General features: G+C 32.6%; 1 protein-coding gene across 2 annotated transcripts; it reads left to right on the top strand.

The window, feature by feature from the left end:
- Positions 1-1,284: 1,284 nt before the first annotated feature.
- LOC108905931 (heat shock protein 23-like) lies at positions 1,285-2,338 on the top strand. 2 transcript variants are annotated; one of them, XM_018709016.1, is made up of 2 exons: positions 1,285-1,337; positions 1,503-2,338. In XM_018709016.1, exon 2 carries the CDS (start codon positions 1,551-1,553, stop codon positions 2,004-2,006), a length of 456 nt encoding a protein of 151 aa, XP_018564532.1. In that variant the 5' UTR covers positions 1,285-1,337; positions 1,503-1,550; the 3' UTR covers positions 2,007-2,338. The 2 variants fall into 2 exon arrangements, with proteins under 2 accessions (XP_018564532.1, XP_018564524.1); XM_018709008.1 differs by having other exon boundaries at positions 1,326-1,381.
- Positions 2,339-12,252: the final 9,914 nt, after the last annotated feature.

Here is a 12,252-nt window from a genome sequence, read left to right as displayed (position 1 = left end):
GCATAAGAGCTTCCTGTGATGTAATAAGGAACACTGACAACATTTTTCAAAGAGTCCGCACTAATATGAGAAGAAGAGCTGAAGCATGTATCCTTGCAGGTGGAGGGCATTTTCAACAACTGATGTAATTGTTTGTTTTTTTCGTTTCACAAAATTGTTATTTGTTGATCGTCAATCGTAATTATTAATAATATTATACAATAATGTGTATAAGTTATCTAGTAAAAGAATTATTTCCATAAAATGTGTAAAAAGTACTTCATTCCACGTACAGATAATTATTGTTGTTCTTTATTTTTTTACTAAAAAACAGTGCAAGATAAGAAAAAAACTCAAGAGATCTTTTTTATTACAAAATAAAGCACCATTTATACAATAATTTTTGTTTTTCAAAAATGCAGTGGCGTATCATTTTTTTCATTCAAAATAATGAGGTTGAAGTTAATTGGGACGCCACTGGTTAAAAATGAAAATTCGTTTATTATGCAAAAGACGTGTCTCTGCACCTAGTTTACACATACTAAGTTTTATAAAACTATCTAATTTAGTTTCGGAGTTATTAAAAAAAAACAATTTTACAAACAGATATTCATCACCCTGTATATCAAAAATAAAGCGAAAACGGACCTATGTTTATATGAACTTTTTGCCTTAAAATCACGCACAGATTAACACCCTTCAATATTGACATTCAATTATGAAACACCCTGTATAGTGTGTATTTTCTATTTGTGTTTTAATTATGTTAATGCAAATGTTATCTGTTTTTTAATTTGTATTATACCTGCCTTATAATTGGACTCCGTCCTGTCTTGGCAGTTGTTTCCAACTAAATAAAATAAATAAATAAAATAAAATAAGAACCGACACAAGTCAGGTGCATGTAGGGGTGTCCAAAATATTGGAATTTAACCTAACTTAGGTACCTATATACAAAGTTACACCCCTGAGGAGTTATTAGCCTCCGAAGCGGGGCCCTAAACGAATACGTATTAATTGAGTTTATGTGATAAAGTGACGAAATGTCGTAGTATTTGTAATTGTACCTTATTTCTGAAATAAATTTAAATAATCATATTGTTTTTGTTGAGTGACAATAATGGCAGAATATATATTTTATGATAATAAATATAACTTTGGGAAAATAAAAAATAACCATAATATATTATTAAAAAAAATGTTTCTGCTGGTTACTACTGGCACTTATTATTGTTAATATTCGATGAACAGTTTGTTTCCAAACCCGAGTCACAGAAAATAAAACAATTCCCCTTCCATATTCTAGAAAAGTTCGATTCCGTTCGATCGAAGTTCAACGGTTCAAGAACAGAGCATAGGTTAGTAAACGTTTGATTTGTATTCAAGTTCAAATATCAAAAAAGTGAGCATTCAAAGTTGTTACTATTGCACAAATAATAACATTATAACCTGTGTGTACAAAACGCATTGCAGATTTAGATAGGTATTAAAATTTTGGATAACGTATTTATGTTTATTTGTAGTCCAGAGTACAGCCGAAGTAATATATACTTTCTGTAAGTAAATGCAAAATGTTTGGTTTAATTACGGCTTATTTACATCTTCCAAGGCCCGAAATATCTGTTATCGAATATCCTGAATTAGATTCGAAATGGCATGAACTGTATCCTTTAGAGGAAGATAAATTTAAAATTAATCTTAACGTTCAGCATTTTAAACCGGATGAAATTTCTGTAAAAGTAGTAGAAGAAAGAATCGTAATCGTGGAAGGAAGACATGAAGAAAAAAAGGATGATCAGGGGTATGTATCGAGACATTTCACTAGAACATATGAGTTACCGCAGAATTACGATTTGAAGAAAATTAAATCTACATTGTCCTCCGATGGAGTTTTGATAATTACTGTACCAAAATCAGAAAATCGGAAAAACGGCAGCGCCTCTGAAGAAAAAATGATTCCGATTTTAAAAACAAAAAAATCTTTTAAGCAAGCTAGTAATCACATTAATATGAAACATAAATTATAAACAAATAGTTATTTGTTCTATCGTTTTGTGTGTTTGTAAATAAGTGCGAAATATTTTAGGGGGAGGTTGTCGAAGTTATTTTGTGAAAAAAGTTCATATAAGCGGAGGTCGAAATATGTTTCGTTTCCCAGATGTTTAAATTAATTATTTATTTATTTTTATTAATTATTTCAGAGTTTTAAAGATATTGACTCGAAATTTCATGGCTGTATTTTATTTAAAAACATTGACAGCAACCTCTAGTAGGTTGTAATGTAATGTATCAATAGAAATTAAAAATACACAACTTGCAATAAAATATGTTTTTTCCTCAAAAACGGTGGATTCTACGAAAAAAATTGAAGAGACCAATGTCACTCGGAATTGATGGCGGATTTCTAAAAAAATACCGAAACGGGCAAAAAGTCAGTGGCGTACTATTTTTTTTTATTAAAAAATATTGTGGTAATCTTGCACGAACGCCACTGGTACAAGTAGAAATATTCGGATCACCCCAAAAAATGCACATTTATCCCTCCAAAGCGTTTTTCAAATTTCGAGTCAATATCTTTAAAACTCTTTGAAGTAATTAATATAAATAAATAAAAAGTTAAAATTATAACACTTTGTATCTCGGAAACGAAGCATATTTCAACCTACGTTTAAATGATTTTTTTTTCACAAAATATTTCGCACTTATTTACAAACATCCTGTATATGTTTTTGTTAAAAAAGTGCAAGTTTATATGCTTTGATACTATTTTTGTCTTAAGTATTTTGTTTCTAACTTTTTTTTTTAATAAATGGGTATCCTAAATATTCGTGTATAATTGATTTTATGTTCGATCATACTGAAAGATAAATATGAAGCTAGTGGCATATAGAGATTAAATAGATACTCCAAAAAGTGAATAAGGGTCCTTCATTGGTGAATTCAAATGTTAGAAAGTTCATATAGTAGGGAAGAAAAGAGGTAGATTAGGAACTGGATGATCTGGTGTCTATATGTATCTGATAAAGTCTGTATATTATACAAGGGGATTTAGGACAAAGTGGAATTGGAATAAGGAATTGTAAAAAATAAATTAAGGGAGTCTTTGTAGGTAGTACATTTTTAAATACAGGGTGTTTGGAAAAGTTGCTACAAAATTTAAGGAGGTGAAAGTAGAGCCAAAAATAGTAAAAAAAGTTCCTATAAACATTGGTCCTCCTGAATACCGTTACTGAGATATGGCCATCCAAAGGGATCTTATAATTTGGATATATGTATTTTAAAATAACTTTCTTCCTGATTAAGATAATGGAATGAAAATTGTAGGTAATAATCATATCATAAGGGTCTTTAACTATCATAAGTTTCATCAAAATCGGTTTTAAATAAGTATAGTTTTCCCTTAACAGAATTTTTTTTGAATTATCAAGCAAATGATATTATTATAATTTTAATGAATTAGACTTTTTTGACGAAAAAATTTCTCGACGTTTTTTCGAATTCTACATTGTTTAGTCAGAAATAATTATTTTTTAAATAATGTATATAGGTATGTATTTTTTAAATAAATTTTTATTCATAAAAACCATAAAAAAAATTAATTCCGAGTGCAATGACTCAAATTGTCCACCCTGGACCGAAATACAGGCATGTAATCTTCACCAATAAGTTGCCGCAACTCGTCAATGGCGTAGTATATACCATTCTTCTTACGTCGCCCCATAAATCATCCGCATTAAGTCCGGTTAACGAAGTGGTCATGATATGGGCGCGCCATTTCCACGACCAATCAATAAACATGTTTGCTCGTAGTTCAAGAGGAATATCGTCTAGGAGATTTGGAATATAATTTTCCAAAAAGCTTAGATATTCAACACCTCCCAATCGATTCGGTAGAATGGTCCCAGATAGAAGGCGATTGCCAACAATGCCGGCCCAAACATTCACTGAAAATCCTGGTTGATGACGAGTTCCAACAGTGGCATGGGGATTTTCATCACGCTATAGTATGAAAATTGTGTAAATTGATAACGTCATCCCGTGTAAAGCAAGCTTGAATGTGTAATTATCTTGTTGGCGATCAAGAATTGTGCGACAAAAACGAAGGCGGGCGACATGATCTTCTTGAAGCATACCATGAACCCTTTGAAAATGGTAAGGGTATAAATCATTTTCCTTAAGCAACTGCCATACATAAGTACTGTTTGTTCTAAAGCGAGCAGACGCTCTTCTTACACTCGCAGTAGGATTATGTTACAAAAATCTTTAAATTAATTCGTATAAATCATGCCTACGCCTCCTTGGACGGCCACATTCACGATATCTTGGAGTTAGGACTCCTGATTCCATCGCTCATGCATGAATTTTCCCAAACAATGTTGCAGAAGGTCGCCTTCTATCAGGGAAACGTTGCCGATACTTTCTTTGAGCCACCAGATTATTTCCATTACAGAAACCATAAATAAAATGCATGTCGGCATATTCACGGTTAATAAAAGCATGATGGTTGTAAAAAATCGAATGATATACAAATTCGAGCACGAAGATCACAACTAAGAAAATAAAAAAAACATAAGAAGTTAAATGATAGCACGCGGAAGATGACAATCATTATATTAGGATCATTACAATGAAACTCATCATGAAAGATGCCTACTATGTGAAAATGTTAAAAAAATGTTACCTACTGTTCTGAGCTATATATTATTTAAAAAACAATAAATTTTGACGAACTACGCAGAATTCGAAAAAAAAGCACAGACATTTTTTCTTCAAAAAAGTCTAATTCATTAAAAATATTATTTGCTTGATAATTCAAAGGAGTAAAAAACAATCGAAATTAGAAAACTATCTTTATTTACAACGGATTTTGATGAAAATATGATAGTTAAAGACCCTTATGGTATGATTATTGCTTACAATTTTGATTCCATTATCTTAATTAGAAAGAAAGTTATTTTAAAAAAAATATCAAATGAAAAGACCAATGGAGGACCAATGTTTATAGGAACTTTCTTTGCTATTTTTGGTTCTACTTTCACCTCCTTAAATTTTGTACAAACTTTTCCAAACACCCTGTGTAATCATCATAAGGAAATTATTTTTCTGTCACTTCTGGTTCAACTGGTTAAAATTTGTTTTATCAAGGTCAGTTTTTTATTTTTATATTCATCCGGGAAACTATTCAAATTATTTTATTTATATATAGTTCACCAAAACCATAAAAAACTTTAATTATTATTATCAATAAAAAAAACAAAACAATGAAATAATTTTTATTAAACGTGTTTAAAATGCGATTTTGAACCAAAATCAAAAATATATAGTGCCTGTGTGTAGTTTTTGATAAGAACTGAAGAATTTGGTACGATTCATTTAGTCCACTTCTCATATGGCAGCTTACTGCACAAACCTAAAGAGTGACGCCAAATTGGAAAAGATTTGAGGAGCTTAAGTCGTCAAAAATATTTCTCAAAGGAAAGGTCAGTTGTCAGGATCCAAACCGAACAGCAGTTCCCTAGAATTTGCGGAGGCGCTCTGAAGTGTGATCGAATGTCGACTCTGGTTTTGATTTGCAGTTTAGTATCCAGAGCAGAAGGCTCTGGCTAGTATTAGTACATGACTTTCGGTACATTTAATCTGTCCTTACTTATTTAGAGGCAAATAAGTTCTAACGTTATACAGAAAGTTTCATACGATAAGTAAAGAAGAAGAAAAAACTGAATAACTATAAATAGAGCTGTTTTCTCGGGATTCGCTAATCGAATTTTAATTTGAATAGTCGCATTGTATAGCATACCTAAATACCAAAGATGATAATTACAAGTTAGAAAATAAAAAATACGTACATTTTTGTCAATTATTATTTTTCCCTAAAAAGCTAAATATGTATTGAAAGAAAAATATATAGGATGTTCCACAAAATAAGAATATTGAGTGACGCATAGCCCACATGGAGTTCGATGTACAGGGTGATTCACAAATGGTGACCAAAAATGAAACTTCGTATTCTCTGGTGAATTTTTCGTATAAAGTTTTTATGTAGGACGCGTCGGTAAAAAGATACAGGGTATTTAGATGCTTCAGTAGCGGAGATACAGGGTATCGGTGGCATATTTTTCTAAATAACATAGTACCTACGTCATTGCTTTACGGTAACAACCTTGATATTTTGAAATTCGCCCTTCAGTTTTGTACAAATTACTACACTTTTATGTTTTTCGAAAAAAACTTAATTTTCGAGTAAAATTTAAAAACGAACTGAGAACACACTTCGATATTCGAATTATAAAATTACATAGTCGGCTGCGATAGCAACTTTGATATTCTGATCAGTTAGAACAAAGAATATATTATTACTTTTCATTAGATTCAAGCAACAATAAATTTCGAACAAATTACATTTTCGTTACTAAAAATATGTCGGGCCTGTGTTCGTGGAAATGGAGGTATTTTTGAGCATTTACTAAAATAAAATCATTAAAATGATGATGTTATTAATTTCTTTATTCCAATAAATAACCGAATGATTAGTGCTTGTCATGTCATTTAAGTAAAAGTGTTGGTCTTTTAAGACTCGAAAATCTGCCTTTTTTTCTGAAAAACATAAGAGAGTAGGAATTTGTAGAAAATTGAGACGAATCCGAAAATATCATGCTGTTAACGTAAAGCACTGGCGTACTATTTTATTTAGAAAAATATGCCACCGATACCTTGTATCTCCGCCATTGGAGCATGTAAATTTTCTTAAAAGCCTTCAGATTTTGGACAATGTTTACATGTGCCCAATTCCAAATTATTTCACTTACTAGTTTTTAAATTATTTTAAAATAATTAAAAACATTTTTTCAAGTTTAACACCCTGTATCTTTTTTCCGAAACGTCCTAAATAAAAACTATAGGAAAGACCCTCTTAAAATTCACCAAAGAATACGAGGTTTCATTTTTTGTCACCATTTGTGAATCACTCTGTATATTCTCTATTAGTGACTTGACATTATTAATAGTCCAGTTGGTAGAGGTTCGGCCTGTGTCAAACCTTGATAACCCGGAAATAACTACACAGGCCTACTTTAAATGATGAGTACAATAACAGGTTAATTTGCTGACAAAGTATTTTATCAGGAAAAAAAGTTATTAACAATTTAATAGTGAAACATTTTGTTTTCTTTAAATAACTCAGCGGGATGACTTTGTACGAAAAAATGCTTAGGACATGATTTTGTTAGTAATAAAAATAGCTACAAAATGGCGGTGGACCGATTACGAAATATGTAATAACAAAGCCGTGAGATTGAAAAAACGGTATAAAAAGTCAATTTTTTTTAGAGTTGCTGTAAAAATGTCAATTATAAACAAAAAGTAATAAAACTTTCGAAAACTATAGTTCAATATATATACAATAATGACATTAAAGCAGAAAATCAGGAGAGCAAAACTTTTTGTTCTATAAGGTGTTATACATTCATCGGTATCTGAAACTCGAAACTTTGCCAAATTTGTTCGAAGCTTTGCTGACACTTGAAATTTGGTACACACATAGTGTAAATATGCAGAAACCAAAAGCAATTTGCAAAATTCAATTATCTTCATTTTTGCAGCTTTGGTAAGGTTTTATACGTTAACCTAGTTTTATACGTCACCGTTTTTTTTTTAATTTTTGGAAAAATATATATGTATATTTATAAAATATTCCATCACAGCAGATTAACCAGCACAATTACCTACAATTAAAAAAAAATTAAGTTTCATCGTTTAGATCCTAAGCTACTTAACATTTTGCGCCTGTTAGCCGTAGTCGTACATTATTCAACATATCAACATAAAACAAAATCATACGTGTGGGGTACACCTTTAACTTTTCATGGAATGGAATATTTTATAAATATACATAAATATACGTCCAAAAATTAAAAAAACAGTGACGTATAAAACTAGGGTGACGTATAAAACTAGGGTGACGTATAAAACCTTACCAAAACTGCAAAAATGAAGATACTTGAATTTTGCAAATTGCTTTTGGTTTCTGCATATTTACACTATGTGTGTACCAAATTTCAAGTGTCAGCAAAACTTCAAACAAATTTGGCAAAGTTTCAAGTTTCAGATGCCGATGGATGTATAAAACCTTATAGAACAAAAAGTTTTGCTGTCCTGATTTTCAGCTTTAGCCTCATTATTGTATAGAACTATAGTTTTCGAAAGTTTTATCACTTTTTGTTTACAATTGACATTTTTACAGCAACTTTAAAAAATTGACGTTTTATACCGTTTTTTCATTCTCACGGCTTTGTTATTGCAAATTTCGTAATCGGTCCACCGTCATTTTGTAACTATTTTTATTACGAACAAAATCATGTCCTAAGCATTTTTTCGTACAAAGTCATCCCGCTCAGTTATTTAAAGAAAACTACCAAAAAAATTGTTTTTCACGATTAAATTGTTAATAACTTTTTTTCCTGATAAAATACTTTGTCAGCAAATTAGCCTGTTATTGTACTCATCATTGAAAGTATTCCTGTGCAGTTATTTCCGAGTTATCAAGGAAATGCCACCAACAGTAACTTTTCGGCCTCTGCCGACCGGACTATAAGGCCATTTTTACTATTCGTTTTTACGTAGCTTTGATGACAATGCATTTAATTATTTTTCAGTCATCAATTTTAATTTTTAGCATAATTCGAAGATATTCTTTTAAATATAAAAAAATATCCTAAATGTTTTTCTGTGTATTTTGTTCAAAAGAGATATTTTTTAAAATACACTGGACTATTGCGTAATAAGATTTCATGGTAATGGCAGGTACAAGCTTGACCAAGCTCATCTTGTCAGACAGAGACAGATCTTATTATGGTAGGATAAGTAGTCAGGTTAATGTTGCCACTGGCGGACAATATGAATTTGATCAAACCTTTCCTATGCATTTATGACAACATATAATACAGTATCGTACCTTCTGTCAGGCATCTGGCAGTATGTAAAGTATTCGTCGAGCTCTTCTCCGCAGTTGAAAACGTATGCATATTCAAACAACTTGCCGTTTTTCCAGACGCCATGCATTTTCTGACCATTAGGATAAGTGAGGGTGCCCAGTCCGTGATACTGCCCCACTTTATTGAAACGTCCTTCGTACTCTACACCTGAATGTGGATAACAGATGTTATTTTAAAAAATGAATTTATTTTTTAATCACAATAAAATGATTAACATTTATACAGTGTGTGATTTTAAAATATGCAGCCAACATGATACAGTTGAAATAAAAGTGAAAAGAGACTATAGCGAAAATGCACCCTTGAAGAGTTACAGCTCCTTAAAGTGAAAATCTATAACATTTTTGTTTCAGTGGATAGAAAATGTAATTTTGAAATTCTTAAAATAGATGAAAAAATTGTATTGGTCTCATCGAACTGCTTTTAGTATTGATAATTTTTTATTTCACAAGTAGGCTGACCTGAAAAGCTTATTGTCGTATGGATATTGTTCGTGATAATTTGGCTTTCTTTTAAAACAGTAAAGTGACACACAATGTAACGAACCTTTATTTATTTATCTGTTAAGTATCCGATGAACTATTATCTTTTCAAATGTTATAGTAGGATCGTATATGATGCAAAGTAGAGCAAAAAATTGTCGGCCTTTTATCAAAGAAAAATCGTGTCATCATTTTTAGGAGGCGTAAGATAAATCATTTCATATTTAAAATGAAATTCAATGTAAAATCTGAAATACCGCTGCATACGCACTGTGTTCTGGTAGTAGCTGTAGTCGCCCAGGTGCATCGAGTGTACGAACTGGTCGGTTATACGTCAAAAACTAACCTGGCGAGCTTTGCCGTCAATTAGAGAGCGCTTCCAAAAAACAAGTAAACAACAGTGGCGCGTACAGAGGTAAAATGTAGTACATATGTGGAATTTAGGAAACAAATTGGATTTATAATAAATTACATTTAAAATAAATAGTATATGAGAATAAAGGAATTTTTGTAGCAACAAGGGTGCCAGACCTGAACTGATCCCCTCGTCCCTTCATAATGTATAAAGAAATTATTCAATTTGTAAAACCCTTAAAGGCGTACTTCATTGGTTCCCTTGACAGGCAATGATTTATTACTTTGCATCGAATATGATCGTACTATAGTAATGTAAGCGTGGAACTCTGTATATATTGTGGGTCTGCGTACTAGCATCCGACGAACCGTTGATCTACGATACAAATCGGCTATAAAAGGCCGACCTTTTCCTCAACACCAAGTAAGTCCGCCTTCCCCCCTTGGTATTGGTAACGGTTCTACCAAGGTTCCTCTCTCCCTATCCTTCCGTCTGAGAGCAGAGCGTTGGTCCCTGTCACGCCTGTTCTCAGCACTCTCCCTATTCCTCTATCCGGGAACAGAGCGTCGGCCATTTTCCCGCCTGTTCTTGGAATCATGTAGCCCTGAAACTCCGAGGGTTGGTTCCCGTCCCTCTCGAAGTTCCTTACTCGCCCGTTTTCCCGAATAGCCGTCAACCTGAGTTTTCCATTTTCCGAAGTTTCACCGAATATTAGTACCGACCGCCACCGATTTGTCAGTGGTGAATTTATTTATTTATTTTCTTTAAATAAATGAGAGTACATCTATTGGAAAAATTGGTTTCTTTTTTAATCAAGACCCCTGGTGTACACTTTTTTCCACTGCTGTTACCCGGACGGCGACTTTTTGTGAGACATCCGGGTCTCACATTGAAAGTTCGTCACAACAAAAACTAGTTAAAGTATAAAATCAATAACCATAAGTAGTCCAATTAATGTAACGACGAAAAGGAAACAGTATAATTATACTATGATACTATGTATGATGTAATTAATGAATTACAAATTATTTTCAGAATGCATACCTCTTGGTTCAAGCCAAGCACGAAGTCTGTTTCAAAAATTAGTAATTTACTAATAATTTCAATTTTATGACAAACTTCATTTGCATAAAATATTAACGTGTAAATTAGGTTTGCCGCACTCAAACCTGATACCGTCGAAAAGTACGAAAATCCTTTAAAAAATATATAAACAAATCCTTTTCGAAGTAACGAGCGTTCAAATAAAAACGTGGTCGAAGTTGGCTCTGACACATTGGACGTAGGAAGTAGCTTATAGCGACCAACTTAACCTCATTTCTCAACGAACTGTATAGCAGCTGTCAGTTTCAATAACGTTAATGACTATATAACTTTATTTTAAAGAATAATCGTGATAACAATAACAAACAATTAAAGGAGCTGCGGAAAGTGTCCCCCTCCTTGTTATAACAATAAATTAAAGCAGCTGCTGAAAGTGTCCCCCTCCTTGTTCCAAGCACTTTTCACACCTGTTCCTCAAAGAATTAAAGACATTTTCTAAGATGCTCGGGGTATTGTTAATTTCACGAATCTTGTCTATAAGTCGAGCCTGCAGATGGTTTAAATCAGGAATAGGCAGTTCAAAAATAGTGTTTTTAAGGTAAGGCCACAAAAAGAAATCACACGGCGTAATATCACATGACCTCGGTGGAAATTCATGTTCAGCATTGAGACTTATTAGTCGATTTTGGAAAACTTCCCTCAACATATTCATCGTCTCGCCTGCCGTATGTGCCCTTGCGCCATCTTGTTGAAAGTAAAAGTTTGTAATTTCGTTTTCTTCCAGCTGGTTAACAAAAGGAGCGATAATTTCTTCTCTATACCTTTGCGCAGTAAGAGTACCATTAAAAAAAATAGGTCCATAAATCCTCCTTCGATTGAGAGCACACCAAACTCCAATTTTTTGAGCGTGTAGAGGGCCCTCGACAAAAAAGTTATCTGGTTTTTCAGAAGACCACATTCTCATATTCTGTGAGTTTACGTAACCACTTAAATGAAACCAGGCTTCATCAGAAAAAAAGGTGATATTATGAAGTTCACCGTAGTTGTTTAAAAACCATTCACAAAATACAGCCCGTCGCGGAAAATCAACTTCATGAAGTTCTTGCTGACAAGTTAAACGATAGGAGAACAAACGCAAATCTTTTTTTAACACTGTGTGGCAGGTACCGACTGATACTCCCACCATTTGTGATAAAACACGTACAGAAGTTCTTGGCGCATTTTCCATTATTTGTTGGACATTTTCTTTTAATTCTTCAGTCCGCTTTTTAGGTCGGCCGCTTCCTTCTTTTCTTGTTACACTGCCCGTTTCACGAAAAACATTAACACAACGCTGAACTGCACTTTGAAAAATTTTGTACTCAACAACGCCGGGAAATTGATTTTGAAATTCTATGAAACA

This window comes from Anoplophora glabripennis, unplaced genomic scaffold, assembly GCF_000390285.2.
Source record: "Anoplophora glabripennis isolate ALB-LARVAE unplaced genomic scaffold, Agla_2.0 scaffold26, whole genome shotgun sequence".
NCBI lineage: Eukaryota > Metazoa > Arthropoda > Insecta > Coleoptera > Cerambycidae > Anoplophora > Anoplophora glabripennis.
Note: the sequence above shows the minus strand (reverse complement) of the source record. Positions and strands in the feature narration are given on the sequence as shown.